The following is a 20,172-nucleotide window of genomic DNA, read 5'->3' as shown; positions in this document are numbered from 1 at the left end:
GGAATTGATTTCAACAAATTCCATGCAGTTTGTCAGTTATTTGTTAGTTTCAGGGCTCTGAGTGGCTAAGCTAGTGTGGTGGTTGAAATCAACTCCATCGAACAGTTAAGCCCCCGCTAACTCGAAGATTAAGCCTTATGTGAAAAATTCTGATCTTTCCCTTTAAATTCAATTATCTGAAAGTCAATTACATGCGATGACATTTTTCTGTTGTTATTCTTATGATGAGGCAGCAAAGGTAGAAAAATTAGTAAAAAGTAACCAATAAATTACTTTTAAAGTAACTTAGTTACTTTGATAATAAAGAAATCAGTAAAGTAACTAGATTACCTTTTTGAGGTGTAATCATTAATCAGTAATTACATTACTTTTTCAAGTAACCTGTTACAACACTGCTTATCGGGGGGCATGAGGAGGCTTACAATGTGTTGGCATCATATTGTTCAAATGATTTGTGAAAGCGTCAGACATAGCCTGCTGCCCTTCATAAAATAAATGGCCATCCAGATGTGTCATATTCAAACACATTCATCAGCTAAAAAGAAACAAGCCAGAAACTATTCAAATCTTGGTCTTCCAATAGGCATCGCGCTAAAGAGAAAAAATAAAATGATACTAAAATGGCTGAAGCACAACACAGCATTTGCTGTCAGTACACTGACCTTCATCCTCATAGAACAGTTTAAGTGAAAATGTTTGAATGGGCGTATGATGTTTTCAAACTTTCTTTTTGGGCTGTACTTCTCCATAGACTGAATGATTATGAAGTAGACTGAAAGTAAATCTGTTGTGAGACTTGTTCAATCCTGATGCTGATGTAACCTTCAAATGGAAAATTGCTGGTGCAGAAAGAGAAGTAGCTTTTGGCTGCAGCTACCCTTTTATATATGCTCTCACAAAAATACCCCGTCTACGTTCCATTGTGTTCCAATGGAGGAAGATTCTTCTTGTTCACTCGGCAACCTATCGTGTGTCTCTATTAAATTTAGGGGTGTCAAACGATTAAAAAATTTTAATTGAGTTAATTACTGCTTAAACGTTGATTAATCGTAATTAATCGCAATTAATCGCAATTCAAACCATCTATAAAATATGCCATATTTTTCTATAAATTATTGTTGGAATGGAAAGATGAGACACAAGATGGATATATACATTCAACATACGGTACATAAGTACTGTATTTGTTTACTATAACAATAAATCAACAAGATGGCATTACCATTATTAACATTCTGTTAAAGGGATCCATGGATAGAAGGACTTGAAATTCTTAAAAGATAAACGTTAGTACAAGTTATAGAAATTTTATATTAAAACCACCAATCAAAAAATAAACTAGTAGCCCACCAATGTTGATGCCAATAATTACTTACACAATGCTCATGGGTGCTGAAGCCTATAAAATCAGTCGCACCCAAGTGCCAGCAGAGGGCGACAAAACTCAACACAACAAGTACACATTTCACTGTGCTGTCATTTTAATGTTTGAGCGGGGCATGTGCGTTAATTGCGTCAAATATTTTAACGTGATTAATTTAAAAAAAAAATTTACCGCCCGTTAACGCGATAATTTTGACAGCCCTAATTAGATTTAAAAAAATTCTCGGAATCCTTCTCCAAATTTTATGCAGGGCAGTTTCTTTCCACATCTTGATTCCATCATAGATTAATGAGCACTTTTCGTGAAGTGTTTTGACATTTTAAGAGCTATCAGAAATCTGTTGTTATCAGGGAAGGGTTTCGCTTTCCTCCTGAATTTTGGCAACTACACAAAATCCATGTAATACAAAAATACAACAAAGAGATTTTACGTTAAGCACACTGATGAAAAAAGACCAGCAAGGGGGTGTAACAAAGGGCTTAAGTAAGCAACCAACACTGGAGTTCATGAAGTGATGAACATAAGCACATGGCTTTAAAGGCACAGAAAGAGGGGCATAGAGTTCACTTCTATTATGCAGTCTTACTAAAGCACCTTACTAAGTTCATAGAGATCTCTGTTCATTCTCTCAAGCATAGCTATATAATTCTTCTTACTTCCCCCCTTCCTTTGCACTCCTATAGGCAAACGGACTCAGGCAGGTGAATGATGAGAATATTTTGGCTGCTCTCCAGCAGGGAGAAGCACCGAAATGGACCGTTTGAATTAGAGATGACAAGACCCTCACTGCGACTGCCAGCGTTGACTTGGACACTGAGCTCAGTTGCTGAAAAATATAGGACTGCGTGAATAAGGGAAAAAGATAAAAGCGGATACATTTGTTGAGTTTATGTACAATTTTAAATAGGGTAGTCATAGAAAAATCAATGCATGGGACTTTCTAAATTTCCAAACTATTGGAAATCCAGAATCTACTGTCATTATAATGAATTCAGACGTTAAAGAGTTGAATGAATAATTTCAAACGCAAAACCCACATTCTACTCAATGGAATGGAATCATTATAGAGGGAGTGAAAACATCTATTTTTTTTCTCAGAGATGCTGTCACGTTTACCTCTCTATATACTTTACACAAAAATAATCCACCACATAGCATCACCCAGCGATGTTATCCTCTTTGCAAATTCACTCAGATTCATTAGATCACGCTGACAAGATCACGCAAAGGTTTTCTTCATCCCCGCAATCAGATTTATGGATACGGTCCAATCTTTGTCTGAGCTTTTTTTTCTTTTTTCATCTCTCTGCCAACTAACCGCTGAGCTCCTCCAGGTAGCGTACTCCAAATTCTGTTTTTCAGCCTTTGGGAGAATTAAGTCCTCCCTACAGTAAAATATTCTCATGCAATAACCTCTGCTGATCTCGGCTCTCTGGTATTATGTTTACACGTGTACCAAACCTGAGGCAGTCCAAAACTTCTGTTTTGCTCAGAGACCTACTCAGACCCAGAGGCGTAGCGTCCCATGAGGCATACGCAGGCAATTGCCTAGGGCCCCCAGCCAGCAGGGGCCCCCAGAGGGCCAACAGATTTGGCACACTCAGGTTCACCGCACTGTCGTAGCTACAAGTATTGGGAGTGATTCAATACCATGGAATCATTCGGCAGATTATCTAACAATTCTGTTATCAGTCCCAATTAGCATACATGTTTAAGCAAGTCCAATCAGTTTTAACACTGCATGTATGTGCAAAGAGTGATTCACCAAGAACTTTATGAAAAATCCTTGCTGTAATATTTTATGTTGGTTTTAACAGGCCCACTCATTATTCATGTGACTACTTAAAGAAATGGTGATTTTTCCAAGAAAGTCTATCAATGGGTCTATCGTATTCCTCGTTGAATACTCTATAAGAAAAATATAACATATATGCATCTAAAATAATCCTAAACGATTTTATTAGCAATTTTAATACTCCTTTTAGCAAGGTTCCTAGGGTATGCGGTATGCCGCTGCGTACGTTCCCATAGCAACCAGTCCTGTTATTGTCCTACGTCACAAGCGCTGCATATTCTGAGAACGAGAATAGGCGTAAGCGTAAGGTGCGCATTTCGAGCAGAGGACGGCCACCCCACCTGTTAGAGGATTAATCTGTGCGTCCATGAACGAATCTAAGTATTTCCTCTTCATGCCCTAAAGTTCTTATGATAAGTTAGAGCCGTTATCAGCGCGACCTTTTCGCATTTTTCCTGTTACGTCGGCTGGTTGATCCCACTCGTTCTCGCTGCGTCGAGGAGAGCGTTCTTTACATTATATTCGCATTGCACATTTGCTTTAAGAGGGAAGGTGTTAGTTTAGCATCTTAAAATGACTTTGTACATCCAGAGGCGTCACGTCCCATTAGGGAAACCAGGAAATTGCCTAGGGCCCCCAGCCAGCAGGGGCCCCCAGAGTGCCAACAGATTTCGCACACGCAGCTTTACTGCACTAACGCAGTGACAAGTGTGGGGAGTGTTTCAATACCATGGAATCATTTGGCATATTATCTAACAATTCTGTTATCGATCCCATTCAACACTAACCATGTCACGTAGATTATTCATGTTTGAGAAAGTCCAATCAGCTATGAATACCACATGATTGTTTAAAGACTGACTCAACAAGTACTCTCTCTTTACGTTGATTTTCACAGGCCACCTCATTATTCATGTGACTACTTAAGGAAATGGTGATTTTTCCAAACAAGACTATTAATGGGTCTATCGTATTCCTCGTCGAATACTATATAAGAAAAATATAACATATACAGTATGCATCTCAAATAATCCTAAACGATTTTATTAACAATTTTAATACTTCTTTTGGCAATGTTCCTTGGGTATGCGTACGTTCCCATAGCAACCAGTCCTGTTATTGTACTACGTCAGAAGCGCTGCGTATTCTGGGAGCGAGAATAGGCGTAAGGTGCGCATTTCGAGCAGAGGACGGCCACCTGTTAAATGTGTGCGTCCATGAACGAATGTAAGTACATTCATATGAGTCAGTGTAAAGTGCTTAGTTTTCGCCACTTTTATGGCCAAGATGACCGCACGCAGCAAGCACTCGAACCCCCCCCCCCCCCCCCCAAACCCACCTTCGTGTTCATTTTACTGCGCAAATATGTATGTATTAATGCAATTGGGGGGGGCACTTTAAGTGTCCTAAAAAGCGCTCTATGAGAGCGAGGTGTTATTAGACTTTTATTAAATATGCTATTGCTCCAAGTCCAACTGTCCCCCTTACTTGCACATGCTCAAAGGGCCCCATGTTGCCTGTTGCCTGGGGCCCCTTGCTACGCCTCTGCTCAGACCATCATGCATTTGATTTGTCAGATTATTGGGATTATGTTTGACACTATATTGTGGAGATATTACATCCAGATGAAGGGAATATTGGACCGAATTCAACCAAATACAGTGATCCCTCGCTACTTCGCGCTTCAAACTTCGCGCACTCAGTCCATCGCAGATTATTTAATTTCAATTTAATGAAAAAATAATAAATGAATGCAGTATTTTTAAAAACTCTACCAATCCGATCCAATAGTCCCTCACTCTTGCTTCTGCTGCTTTTCTTGGTCAGGCAGTGCACTGGAGTCATTAAAGTTAACGATAATTGACAGACGTTAGGGTTGATCTTGCCAGGGATGCTTGGAAGTTGAAACTTGAAAGCGCTGCATGCGTCAATCATCATTTAACTTGTTATGCAGTTGCTGTGGCAACTCATTATGTGTAAGTGAGCAGCTAGAGCGGATTTGAGTGGACTCACTCAATGAAGCATTTAATAAAGACAAGCGTTTTTCTACTTTATTCTTGTTTAAAAATAATTCGGTGGGACAGTGACATGTTTAAAACATAATTATTATATTTAAAATGCTTAAAAATCATGTATTAATATATAGACAAGTTTACGAGGTACTTCGGCTTTACTTCCGAATTTCTGCTCGCGACTTCAATTTTACACTTTCTCCATCCAAATCAACAGTGGAGCTGGCATGGCATCACTCATCAAAATCCCCGTTGCCGCTGGTGTTATGGAAGGTATGCTGTTCCTATCCGTGCATTTTCATGTGTTCGGTGCTCAAAAAATACTAAAGCTTAAATCTTGCACATGAAACGACTTGTTGTCTTTGATATTGTTATTACAATGCTGATTGTAATTATGATGATATTTCATATTATTTACTACAACTACTGTACTGCTGTGGCTGCAACACATGCTATCTGCTGCTAGCCTGTTGCTAAGCAGTACATGTAGGATGGCACAATTATGTAAAGAGACTACGAAACTAAGCGTGTTCTATTTTGTTGATGGAAGGCTCGACTTCTGCTTCACCTTCGTTAATATTTTTCTAAATATTTTATAAATTGTGATTTATTTACCTGTTGCACTTGCACCCCTCGTTTTAAATAAAACAAGAAATGGAATCATGTTTTCCATAAGTTTTATTGCCATCAAAATCTGCAATAAAAATTTTTTAAAAAACTATTTTTGTTTATATGTACATACTATGTAGTATTTCCTTGCAACGACTAAATCTGTGTCAGCCATTCTGCATTCGGCAACTGTAATATTATTTGTAATTTCACCTCATTTTGGTCACTCAAGTGGCTGGCGTATCGATCAACACCTCACGTTAACACAGGCAGCACAGTTTGTTATAATTTTGTCCACGGATCACCAACGAACTGATAAGAACAAACATACAATCTTTTAAGAGGCTCCCTAGGTCCCACATACTTAACGCATTGTCTGCAGCTGGTTTCGATTTAAGGCGTATGGCGAGGTAGAGCCACACTGGCGCATTGTAGCTACTAGCTGGTTGCGGATCAAAACATTCCACTTCCAAACATACGCGCTTCCAGGGGTTCACGCACAGCACAGAAAGTCTTGGAGTCTCATCTACTGACGTCACGCTGAATCAATTTTTGGACATTCCGTGGGTTCCTCTGGTTTGATTTTGCAGTTTTAACTTTGTCAACACACTGCTTACTTCAACCACACTTTATGTTGTACTGTCTAAACCGGATATTCGGAGCAGGAATTGTCAAAGATGGCGCCGTCCATGTTTTACTAACGGTACATGTATTTGTATTGAACCGTTTCGGTACATGGTGATCGGTTTGGAACGGAGGCGTACCGAACGAGTTTCTGACATAATGTAACCCTAACTTTTCGAGGCTGTGAGTCGATCGGGTTACAGTTTCTTTGTGTAGATTATATTTACTCCGACTTCTCTACTATAATGAGGACCAACATGGTACGACAGTATAACCCAGAAACGTCAATGGCGCGACAACGTGGCTGCCGCGAGAACGCAGTAAAACGCGGGCGTTAAAGTCAATCAGCCAATGCATACCAGTCGCAATGCGGCCGCGTGTTAGATGCGTTGCAGAAGCGGCTCAACACGACGCACATGGAAAAAACGGCAGAGTTTATTATTTGACGCGAGATGCGACCCTCCTGCGTCAATACTACTACCGGTAGCTAGGATCGGGCAGACCGGCAGTCACTCGTGTAAAAATACGGTGGATCCGGTCGATTTTCAAACTAATATGCAATCGTAACCCACTTTTTGAGTCCATCAGATCTCTTGAGTGGTAAATCGGGGCACAGTTGACTTGTCTTTGTTGAATTACTGCCGTCTTCCCTGCTATAATAATAACCAACACGGCCCTATGTTCAATACAAATACTACATCACATTTGTAAAATATAAACACATGATAAAATAAATAATAGCCCATTTAAATAAAATATATTGAAATGAGCTAAAACACCTTTAATTAAATAATAAAAATAATACACAGATCCTGCTTACACAATTAAATCTATTAATTTCTGTGTGGCGCTTTAACTTGAGAAAATCCACCAATAAAGTTTTTGAAAACCGTTCATGAGAAAAAAAAAAAGATTCATTGAGGCATTTCATTTGTAAAATACATGTTAAAATCTTTGTCATTGGGATTGCTTTTCTCTTTAGCACAGGACTTCTTTTTTCTTCTTTCTTTCAGAAAGAAAGCTGACCAGTAAGCGAGGTCTGAAAGGCAAATTGTTGTTGGATTATCTTTAAATACCCGCTACTTTTTGAGCAGAATTCTAGCTTTGTATAGGCTAATGTTCCCATTGTTGAAAGCACAAAGGTGTGTAATAAACAACTAGCACATTTATATTTTGCATTTTGTTTTCTTACTGTACCGAAAATTAACCGAACCGTGACCTCAAAACCGAGGTACAATTTTTGTGTACCGTTACACCCCTAATATATATATGTATATGTAATATATACAGTATATGTATATAAATATGTGTGTGTGTATATATATAATGTGTGTGTGTGTATGTACAGAAGTTTTTTTTTTTTTTTAATTATACTTTGGGGAAAAAATATGTCTTATATGTATCTCTTTCCAATACTAAATCTGAATTAACACATTGAACACACAGTTAAATTTTTTTGTCATTTTTTTTGGTGGGGGGCTACTTCGCGGTTTTTCCCTTATCGCGGCGGGTTCTGGTCGCCATTAACCACGAAAAACGAGGGATCACTGTATACACATTTAATCTATTCGTGTGCATGAGTGTTTATTACTTTCTCTTTGTGTGACTTGGTGGGTTATCTCATTTGCACATTTGCATGCATACCGGTTCCTTTTGCGAGCAATGCAGTAAAGCCATTTAATTATTTCTCCAATGTTTCCTGACAGATACTGGACAGGCCTCAGTGAGCATGAGGCCTCGTCATCCAGCTCACGGGATATTCATTGCCAACACCGCCACATACAATGGCACGTGTACGGGCGCACACCCTTTGTTTGGTTCAGGTTAAGTCTGTACACTACAGAGAGACATTTTTAGCATGCGAATGTGGTGTAACACACTCACCCTGTCCTCTTCCTCTCTGAGGTCAGGCATGGTGCTGATACACAAGCTGACAACAGTCACCGCCACCATGATGACCGACAGGCAGGCGAAGATCTTCCCCGGCAAGCCCGACTGCGGATTCTCCACCATGTCCCGAAGCCAGTTCATAACTTTTCGGTAGGCGGTCTCTTCGGCGGGAACGCGCTGCATGGCATTTCGCTGCCTGCGCTCTTCCTCCTGGCGCTCCTGTTCGTGCACCTCCTCTATTCGTGTGTACATCTTCCTCTTGCAGCAGCGCTCCATGTACGCCATCTCCACACCCCAGTAAGCGAGCTCATCGTGCAGCGAGAGGATGCACATCTCCCGCAACAGGCGGAGTTTACCCGCAGCCAGGAAGTTGAGGATGACCCTGAAGGCGGACGGCGAGCGATCGAAGAAGAATTCCTTGCGTGCTTCATCGTAGTCGTCGCATACGCTGGCGATGTCCTCAGGTGACCTGCAGCCACACAAGCGGCCCAGTCGAGTGAGGGGGAACTGCTGGAGCGTAGTCCAAGGGAAGGTATAGCGGTTCCCCCCGACGTTGATCACTGCCAGCAAGCGGTGGTCCACGGAGACCAGGTCCTCTGGCTGACGGATGAACTGAGCCCTTTGGTAATAAACGCCCTGTTGGAAAGACAATGCCTTGAGCCACTGACACCCTAAAACATGGTTGGACCTGGACAACGGCTCACGTTCACAATCGCAAACATTTTTTTTTTTAATTTGACATTTAAAATGAGAGGAATGTGCTATGTTTGCTAAGGACCACCATGAACAATATGCAAGGTATTTCAGCCACGGGCGTACGTTTGGTCTCAACATTGGAAGGGATGATATAACAGCATAACCTGCATGTACACTTTTTGCTGAGGACGGGACATTACTAAAACCAAACAGATTATTGAACGGGGTCAGGGCTACATTTCTCACAAATATGAACCTAATTAATTGAAAAGCTAAATGATCTATGCATCCATTCATGTCAGTTCATGTTCATGTCAGTCTTATGTACGGTGTTGTGGATACGAGGTCTAGAGACAACGCCAACAACCCATTCTTAGATAGCTCCCCGTTTTTTATTTATTTATTTATTTTACTTTTTTAGTAAAGGGACTTGCATTTTGAAGCCACTGCATTGCATTACGATAATGCACATAATGCAAACAATCATACAAATGAAGGACGGCTAGCTTGGCTTCATTGTTCGTTGTGGAGGCTGTCCTGACCGCAGTAGTTTTGCAGGCTTACATGTTCATGCAGTTCAATGTTATGCTAACTCTGATGCTGGTCGGACTTTCAGTAGCAAAACTAGTGGTGTTACCCCCACCTCCACAACATTGTCCTCCACACAATGTCTTTTTACATTACTTACAATGGCTGCTGTTGCCCCCCCCCAAAAAAAAAATTTTAAAAAATAATCTAATATCCCTCCTCTTCGAACGGGGCGGCATGTTGTCAACATGAATCTGTCGGGGCTGTGTGAGTGAGCGTTGATGTCTGTGTGGCTGGAGGGGGTGGGTGGAGGTCATCAGCCAATCAAACTTGCATTTGAGCGGGGTAAAAATGGACCGGCACATTCAGCAAGTAAAAAGGGATAAATATAAGTCTGAACATAATGAAAATAATTCACTTGATCATGGATGGGTCTATTCTATCCTTACAACGTGTTGGAAGACAATCTAAGTTACCTATATAACTGAAGTCATTACATAATGCAAATAAGGTTTAAAAGTTGGTCGGGACAATTTGTGCATCCTGAATAGTTGATACCGTCCCTATGCAAACCTACGCCCTTGATTGCTGCAATACAATTAATAATTTACTCTTTTAAGTTCAATATTATCCAATATTGGAGAGTAACAAATGATATGCAATTACAAAACTAAGATTAAAGATTAATGTAATTGTATTCTGAAACATTTGCTTTTGGAAATTCATATGTTTATACTAGGGGTGTCAAACGATTAAAAAATTTTAATCGAGTTAATTACAGCTTAAAAATTAGTTAATTGTAATTAATCGCAATTCAAACCATCTATAAATTATGCCATATTTTTCTGTAAATTAATGTTGGAATGGAAAGATAAGACACCAGATGGATATATACATTCAAAATACGGTACATAAGTACTGTATTTGTTTATCATAACAATAAATCAACAAGATGGCATTATCATTATTAACATTCTGTTAAAGCGATCCATGGATAGAAAGACTTGTAGTTCTTAAAAGGTAAATGTTAGTACTAAGGCTGTCAAAATTATCGCGTTAACGGGCGTTAATTAATTTTTTAAATTAATCACGTTAAAATATTTGACGCAATTAACGCACTAGGCCCGCTCAGACAGATTTAAATGTCAGTACAGTGAAAAGCCAACTTGTTAATTGTGTTTTATGGAGTTTTTCCGCCCTCTGCTGGCGCTTGGGTGTGACTTGCATATGTTATGTGGCGTAATGTCGCCCTCTGCTGGCGATTCAGTGCAGCTGATTATTTGGGTTTCGGCGCGCTTTTCTGACGTGATTATATGTCGACGCGAACTCACACTAATAGACAGTGCTATTCAGACCAGCTAACGTCCGCATCCAGTATTCAGTGGCAGTTCTCATAGCCCCATCACACTGTTTGTGTCTAATACATGCATCGCTTGTGAGTTATAGTCCTCCTTTGTTTATATTCATGAGCATTAGATAGTTATTGATGATGTGTATTTGAATTTGTTCACATATATGGTGAAATGCAGTTACATTGTTAGATGCTTGTGAGCTAATTGGCTAGTGCTACTGCTCAAATGGACACGTGTGTGTACATTTTATGTTATTTTGTGATTTATGCAAGTTATTGACACATTGCCTTGTTATTTTCAGTTTTACAAAAATACAAGAAACGTGCTCCTGTCAAAAAGAGATGACTTCAGTAAAGCCCATGCAACTTTGCCACACCGTCTGATTTCTTTTTGGAACTTATGTTCGCTATCTGTCAATTTGTGTACTCACACACATTGAGGACAGAATAGGGCTACTAGTTTATTTTTTGATTGAAAATTTTACAAATTTTATTAAAACGAAAACATTAAGAGGCGTTTTAATATAACATTTCTATAACTTGTACTAATATTCATCTTTTAAGAACTACAAGTCTTTCTATCCATGAATCACTTTAACAGAATGTTAATAATGTTAATGCCATCTTGTTGATTTATTGTTATAATAAACAAATACAGTCCTTATGTACCGTATGTTGAATGTATATATCCATCTTGTCTTATCTTTCCATTCCAACAATAATTTACAGAAAAATATGGCATATTTTATAGATGGTTTGAATTGCGATTAATTGCTATTAATTACGATTAATTAATTTTTAAGTTGTAATTAACTCAATTAAAAATTTAAATCGTTTGACAGCCCTAGTTAGTACACGTTATAGAAATTTTATATTAAAACCCCTCTTAACGTTTTCGTTTTAATAAAATTTGTAAAATTTTCAATCAAAAAATAAACTAGTAGCCCGCCATTGTTGATGTCAATAATTACTTACACAATGCTCATGGGTGCTGACGCCTATAAAATCTGTCGCACCCAAGCGCCAGCAGAGGGCGACAAAACTCCGTAAAACACAACAAGTACACATTTCACTGTCCTGTCATTTTAATCTGTTTGAGAGGGGCATTTGTGCGTTAATTGCGTCAAATATTTTAACGTGATTAATTAAAAAAATTAATTACCGCCCGTTAACGCGATAATTTTGACAGCCCTAGTTTATACTATTAGTTACAGTTGGAAAAACTTCCCAAAAATATTTTTTTTCGTTTTCCCTATTGAATCACAAGTTGTGATCGGCTGCCCATCAAAAATGTAATTATGTAACTGAGAGTAAGTACCGTAATTTTTGGACAATAAGCCGCTACTTTTTTCCTTCATTTTGAATCCTGCGGTTTATAGTCCAGTGTGTCTTTTTTGTTGATTTATTTGGGTTCATGGGCAACACATGCGTCCTAGCATGCATTGCAGCACTACAGATAAATAAAAATCAAAATTCATGTTCTGTGCGAATTATTTATTCATTTACTGTTCCAGTTATTTAATTAATTGGTTGTTATGGTATTTGGTAACACTTCATTTGACAGCGGCGTCATAAGACAGTCATAAGACAGTCATAATTATGACATGACACTATCATGGTCCTTACTGAATGCTTATGACTGATGTCATTAGCCCTTTCTTGACAAATGTATCAAATTTGATACACTTAGAATTTCATGATTTTGAGACTAATTCAGAATTTTGAAATATCTTTCTTAAAAAAAAAAAAAAAAAAATCATGGATGCAAGTCAACTCATGCATCTGCAGGTTCCTTGAGAAAAAAAACAGGATTTAGCAAGGGTTATAGATATTAGAGCAGTTATTACACTTTTTTCTCTTTTTTACAAATTTGGAAAAAAAAGGTTTCATTAAGACCCTATTTTTCAAATGTTGTGATTCTCTGACAATTGCTTCATATTGCAGGCAATAAGGGGCTAAGTGTCATCCGGCAAATTATGTTACTCCATTAATGTCCAGCTCGGATCTTTTACAATCATTCAAAAGTGAGATAATTTCCCGAATGACACTAAATGACATCTGTTATTAACATTCAATAATGCTCATGACAGTGTCATGTCATAATTATAAGTGTCTAATGACAGTCTTATGGCGCCACTGTCAAAGTTTTACCAAATAACTAGTAATAATGAAACAACTGGAACAATAACTGAATAAATAATTAGCACAGAACATGAATTTCTATTGTTATTTACATCTGTTGCCCTGCAATGCATGCTAGGAGGCATGGTGGACAACAACAGTGTTGACAGCAGGTTGCAGAAGATGTTAACTGTCACCCCCAAGGGAGCAGTGATGGCCAAATGAAGTGTTACCGGTTAATATCTTATGGTGTAAATATCCCATAATACAGTGAGGACAGCTGCGGCTTATAGTACAGTGCGGCTTATCTATGAACCTATGCCGTTTTCGTGTCACATTTGATGGGTGATGGCTTATAGTCAGGTGCGCCTTATAGTGCGAAAATTACAGTAATTGAAAAAGACATGTCCAAAATATTTGTTGATGTCATTATTATGATTTATGGCTAGCTTTACAAATATGCCAGTTGCTCAAAAGGTTGTTAAGTCAGAGTTGGCTATTAATGAGATGTTCTTAAACATGACCAGGCCAGGCCCCCCAAATGTCTCCAAAGGACCTGATATGCCCAGGCCATGCCCCCAAATGTGCCCTAATGACCTGATATTTCCAGGCCACGCCCCCAGATGTGCCCAAATGACCTGATATGACCAGGCCACGCCCCCCAAAAGTCCCCAAATGACCTGATATGACCAGGCCATGCCCACCAAAAATCCCCTATTGACCTGATATGACCTGGCCACGCCCCCCAAATGTCCCCAAATCAACAGGAAGTGACCTGATAATGTCCCCGAAATGTGTAGAGTATGTGTAGAGAGTAATTTCTCCAGAAATTGCAGTTTCTAGTTTTGAGATGTTCTTAAGACTGCTGAATTGTATTGCATTCAGACCATTTACTCGCCAAATACCTTCCTAACTGGTGTGCTGTGTGTATCAGATGATTAAGGACACCAGAGGCTCTGACGCCAGCCTGGCCTGTCATGCACCATTGGCTTGAATGAGCATTCAAAGACACCTTTGCAAACACCTTTCCGTTATCTGCACCATTAGTAATACCACTCCATCACTGTCAAACTCATCTGCGACTCACTGAAGCGATTTTTCGATTTTGGTAGCCCACCTCCCCATCGAGGGGCACAACTTTCATATTGGAGATACAATACACTAACAGGCCATAAGCACACCGAGGATATGCCATGGCACTTGATTGATGACAACGCTTTTCACCCGTCAGTGTCAAACAATCATCGACATGCACTCGCTGCACCATCGATTAGCTCTACTGAGAATTTAAAAAGGATGGTGGATGTGCCGTCACAAGGCTCATGCACACACCAAATGCGGTGAGTAGAAAAAGAAGAGTTATCGTTTGAAAATATTTATGAGCAGCACACTGCATTCGTCTACTTTTTGGCCAGAAGCTGTGAATTCCAGATCATACTTGTTAGATGTTATCAGAACATCTAGAAGTTAGAAGTTATTCTCAATAGTATCTACGTAGTTTAGAAGTAACAAAATGAACCGCCCCACCTCCCCGAAAGATACAGTTGCGACTCATTAGATACAGTTAAAAAAAAGGCGTAATTGTATTCTACATTTATTTATTTTGTCTAGAAAATATTTTTGTTTATCCATACCCTGTTCAATGCAGCCCTTTGGCATTCTTCTCTTCAATTTAATTGGTTATGGAAATGTTTGCTCCATTCTTTACGTGGATAGCCTATGCTATTTAGCAGTAATTTGCAGACATTTTCCTAGAAGAAATTTAAATTATTCACTCTCACAGGACTGGCATGACTACAGCCAGACCTCATAGTTCAAAATGGATTGGAAGTCTAGGTCTGTCAATAGCAGTAAATGAGGTAAGTATGGATTACTTCAAATTTTATATTTTTTCAACTAATTTTGAAAGTCAGACTCATTATAACCTCTATCTATACCCAGGGCCGGCGCTAGCTATTTTGGTGCCCTAGGCATAAATGCTTTGTGCCCCCCCCTCCCAGCCCCCCATCCACCTTTGATATATTGAAGCATTGATCCTGTATCAGAAATACAAGACAAAACATTCAGGGATTATACGGTGAAATATTGTTTTGAACCATGGTACAAACATTTTCTAAATTAAATATAGTATTATGCAGGCCCATATTTAAAACACAGATACATGAAAACTTTAATATTATACCTTTATAGACATGGACTGATAGGGCACTATATAAACATACTGGACATAATGTGGAAACAATGAATATGAAAGGGGAAATCTACATAGCTTTAAGATTGTTTGTTTTTTTCTAATTAGTTTCACCAGTAGATGTCGCTCTTGGCCTCTGAACCTCTCGAAAATGACTACGGCTTCTTACTAATGGAAAAATTTCGGTATCAACATAGTCGTTGCATAAAACCACTACCGGTATCCATTTAATTTTCATTGTGCAATGAATTTGCAAGTCACATCATTTCCACCACAGCGTTTTGGAGTGGTTTTGTTGTTGTTGTGCACACTAATAAACCGATCATAACCCGATTTCTGGAGTTACCAGATTATTCAAGTGATCATGTAAAGAGCATGATCCGCTATCCTTTATCTGATAAACACCGCTATTTTACATCTCTGAGCATGTGTACAAATGGAAAAACGAATGTCGCTAGAGAGGCCTTAGGGACACCAAACTGATTCGCTTTCAGCCTATGGGCCTACTCTGCAGTTAGCGAGCTTGTGTAACGCAATCGCCACACTCGCATTTGAAGAGGTTCAGTGGGACAACTTCAAGCAAGCATGGGTTTTTGGTAGACATGGAGGAAGGCCTATGCTGAGACCAAGAGTTTTACGTCATGTACTTGGAAAGAAATCGAACTATTGACTTAACATGTAAACCAGGTTTTTCCTGATTATCACATCACTGAAGTGTACGTAAATGCGTCACATCTCATTATTGTCATTACCTGGTTATTCCCAGTTATCAGATTATTGTAGTCATGTAAACGTAGCTGATAATAAATGAACAATTGTTTAAAAAAAAACAACAACAAAAAAACATTCTTACCTGCAAGTGATGCACGGGCATCATCTCGCTGCTTTTTCCTCTTCCTTTTTTCCGCCCCCGACTCTTGTTGTCTTTTCGATGACATTTCCTTTCAAGAATAAACTTCTGCCAAATTTGCGACTGAAGCATAATGGAGCAAACCACGAGGGAATTGGGGTGGGGGCGGTGCACCAAAGGTAGACTGACGAGAGGGCCGCACAGGAGATTCTTTTTTTGTGTAAATATAGAGCCTATGTTACTTATATTTGTATTACTTGCATTTATCAGGCTTTACAAAGTTTTATTTTAAATACTATATATTGTTGTTATTATTACAATTGCTATTTTTTAGGATTAAATTTTTTTTTTTTTTTTGTGCCCCTTCAGGCAGAGTTGGTGCCCTACGCGCAGTGCGTGTTATGCATATGCGGAGCGCCGTGTCTGTCTATACCAAACCCCGCCAAAAACAACCTACACCACCGAACAACTATTTTCTTTGTCGCTTTGTCTGTTTGTGTGTGTATTTTACCTTGACAGTCTCAGTCTCTGGAATCTCGGTGAAGATGCGGTCGAGACTGCTGTCGTCACTGACGGACAGATTGCTGAAGTCATGGTTAGCGTTGCTGATGATGGGCATGGCAAAATCCGGCGCGTACGCACTTTAAGAGAAGTGAAGAGGACCGGGCTTCTCCGCCAGGTTTTTATTTGCAGGGGAGACACGACACAACTTTCCGGTCCATTGTCATGTCCAGGTCAGAGGTAAAGAAGTTGACCAACGCCCGCCTTTAGCTTCCTCAAGGTCACTTTGACCTTCGCGCCTACCGCAACATCGAGTCTGGTTTTCACCGTGACACGATGGATGTCCTTCGGCTCCAAACCAATGAAGCGAAAGTCTAAAATTGGAAGAGGGAGCGTGTCAGGCAACCTACTGTCACATTTGAATGACTTTTGATGTTGCTATGAGAGGAAAAAATGGACTTGCCTGCTTTAATAGCAGCTAGCGGCAAATCAGAGCTAATCTTGACGTGAAGCAAGAGTGCCTTTCCGTGGATCGGTGGCTGACAACTGTGGCGAATGAGACGAATACGTCAAACAGCCAAACGTGATGCGGACGTGTCCGGGGAGGGCTGGGGGTCGTCGGAGGCTGAAGCTGGATTAGCGAGGGCCTGTGGGGGCATTGTGTGGGATCTAAAACAAACATCAATAAGAACACACAGGATTGACAATAAATAACATTGGATAAAATACTTGTGTATTTTAGTGGAAAACAATACCTCCCCCAAAAAATGTCATTATGTACATTTCACAGTTATAAAATAATTAAAATAATACACTATTTATGTAATAGTTAAATATCCTTTTAACAAAAATCTTTAATGCAAAAAAAAAAAAAAAAAATCTAAATGATATTCTCGTGTTTAATGAGCAAAGGGAACAAGGGAGGGCTTTTAGTGACAGTAATTACAAGCACCTTGCAGACACAATGTGGAGGTATCAACACAGAAACTATTCTCATTAATGCAAAATGGAGTTATTTTACCAAGTAAATGGAATAGCACTCAGTAGGGGACACATCCACTTTTAAATGTGCTATATTATGAAAAGAAAAACTGGAGTGACGGTCTATCCATCAAGTGCCAAATGAAACAAACAAAGTGCAAATAAGCAAACCGTTCAGAATTGTACCAAGTTGGGATGTCACAGTTAGGCCACTTTACATTGGCCTGCGAAGGTCATAGGTCAAATAGAATAGAATGGACGTCTATCGTTTTCAATGACATTGAAACATTGAGTGAGATCAACCAATTACGCCAATTTCCTGAAAAAAAAAAAAAAATTGAAATAAAACTTGTCAGCTTGATTAGTATAGGACTCAAGCCATAGCAAAAAAAACAAAAAAAGACATCCATCCTGTTGGTGTTCTCATAGTAGGCGCTATTTAAAAACTAAGGAACAGGAGGAAAGGAGAACATTCAGGTTTAATGGTGTCATTCGCACCCAGAGTGGATGCAGTGGAGTCTCCAAATGTGTTTCTTGGCAGTATGATTGCTCTGAAACTTATTGGCACACATGGTGATTGCAGTCGCCCAGAATGGCTCGCCCTGTATCAAGCCCCTAATAGTTATCAACTCGGTGTTCTCATTATTGTTTCTAACGTATCCATATCTCGCCATAAATCAAAGCAGACATTAAAAACGGTTTTTGAGAAAGTTTTCAAGGATTTTGCAATCATTATTATTTAACAGGAATAATTAAATAATAAGTTCAAAAAAGGGTTTCCTCATACGCTGAGTTTAAGGAGGGGCAGAGGTGCCCGAAAAGTGTCTTTGCATGCAATTGACTTTCCTATATATGATTTTAAAGTTTTCCGGTAAAATATTGTCTATAAAAGTTTTAAAGCAATTAAACAAAAAACAAAAAGAATGAAATAAACAAAAACAATATTTTAAAAGTTTTATAATGAGTCAAAATTTTTTTTCGAACTGCTCATGTGATGAGCACCTTAGATGGTCATTTGCTTTGCATAGCCAAAACAACCTGAGGACCGAAGAGGGAAGATGGATATACGTAATTTTTTCATAACTAAGCTTTCAAAAGCGACAACAACTACTGAGCAAGAACCAAGGATTGAAAATGTGGACCATGAAGCGCCAGAGAGCACCGCCGAAATGGTGAGCAGAGTTTTAATTTGCCCCACTAAAGACGCTCATTGTACAACAGAGCTACCACCAGTGTCTTGCCAATGTAGTTATACCCGTCAAAAATTGTATCCCCTGGCCGCGGGAGCACACACACACTGTTATGTCGACTTAATTAACTGACGCCAGAAAAGAACCACAGTTATATATTTTGGAAATCCACGTTTATTAAACTGGAGAAATTCCATACTGTTGTGAACGGCAAGCCGTTGAGGCGGATCCAAATCACAGACCAAGAAACAGAAATAGTGAACGTTTGTATTTAATAAGTACAACAAAAGGAGCACGCCAAAAATGCGGGTTTAACAAACTGAGAGAGCACGCCAATAAACGCGAGTGTAATAATAAAGTACAACAAAGGGAGCACGCGAAAAATGCGGATATAACAAACTGAGAGAGCACGCCAATAAACGCGAGTATAATAATACAGTACAACAAAGGGAGCACGCGAAAAATGCATGAATATAACAGTACAAGAATCTAACTACCAAGCCCAAAAGAGCACTAGTGTAAAGATGACCAAACCAAAATACGACCGTAGAACGTCGGGAAACTCGAAGGCTGACGATGAACACACAGGCGGTAAGCAAGGCAAGTAGTAAGCAAACAAGCAATAGTCCGACACTCGCAGACTGTGGCCGGAGTCCTTAAATAATGAGCGCTCCAAATGCGCCACAGGTGTGTTGCAACGGCCCCGCCCATCCAGCTGAATCAGATGCTGGAATGAAAAAAGAACTGAGAAGGCATACAGATATGACAGAACCCCCCCCTCAACGGACGCCCCCTGGCGGACCACCTGGTTTCGTGGGATGACGAGAGTGGAAATCCCGCAGCAGCGACGGATCGAGGATCCAGGAGCGGGGGACCCATTGGCGTTCCTCAGGGCCATAACCTTCCCAGTCGACCAGGTACTGCACCCCCCTACCCCTCCTCCTTGAGTCGAGAATGGCACGTACCGTGTACACCGGCCCACCGTCGATTACGCGAGGAGCAGGAGGAGGCACTGGCGGAGGGTTCAGGGGACAGGTGGAGACTGGCTTGAGCAGAGAGACGTGGAAAACTGGGTGAACCTTCATCGAGCTGGGAAGCTTCAGCCTTACAGTCACAGGGTTCACCACAGCATCAACAGCAAAAGGACCCACGAACCGAGGGCCCAGTTTCTTTGAAGTCCCAGCCAGGTGTAAATCCCGCGTTGACAGCCAGACCATCTGGCCTGGGCGATAGACTGGAGCGGGCCGTCGGTGGCGATCAGCTATCTGCCGGTTGCGGGCCGCCGTGCGGACTAGTGCAGCCCTTGCGTCCCTCCAGACCCTATGGGCCCTCCGCAGGTGCACCTGGACAGATGGCACGATGACTTCGGCTTCTTGGGAAGGAAACAGTGGAGGCTGGTACCCATATGCAGTCATGAAAGGTGACCTCCCAGTAGCAGAGGAAACAAGG

At 40.1% G+C, this 20,172-nt stretch overlaps 1 protein-coding gene across 2 annotated transcripts in view; it reads right to left on the bottom strand.

The window, feature by feature from the left end:
- kcng4a (potassium voltage-gated channel, subfamily G, member 4a) overlaps positions 1-16,922 on the bottom strand; it is a 36,283-nt gene extending 19,361 nt beyond the window's left edge. Inside the window, exons 1-2 of one of the 2 annotated variants that reach the window (XM_057836758.1) lie at positions 16,563-16,922; positions 8,309-8,950 (exon numbers count right to left, since the gene is read on the bottom strand). In XM_057836758.1, the coding sequence (XP_057692741.1) occupies positions 8,309-8,950; positions 16,563-16,670 (750 nt within the window). In that variant the 5' untranslated portion in view covers positions 16,671-16,922. Of the gene's footprint in view, positions 1-8,308; positions 9,454-16,562 lie in introns of those variants that run through there. The other variant, XM_057836757.1, reaches the window with a different exon arrangement.
- Positions 16,923-20,172: the final 3,250 nt, after the last annotated feature.

This window comes from Corythoichthys intestinalis, chromosome 5 (genome assembly GCF_030265065.1).
Source record: "Corythoichthys intestinalis isolate RoL2023-P3 chromosome 5, ASM3026506v1, whole genome shotgun sequence".
Lineage (NCBI taxonomy): Eukaryota > Metazoa > Chordata > Actinopteri > Syngnathiformes > Syngnathidae > Corythoichthys > Corythoichthys intestinalis.
Note: the sequence above shows the minus strand (reverse complement) of the source record. Positions and strands in the feature narration are given on the sequence as shown.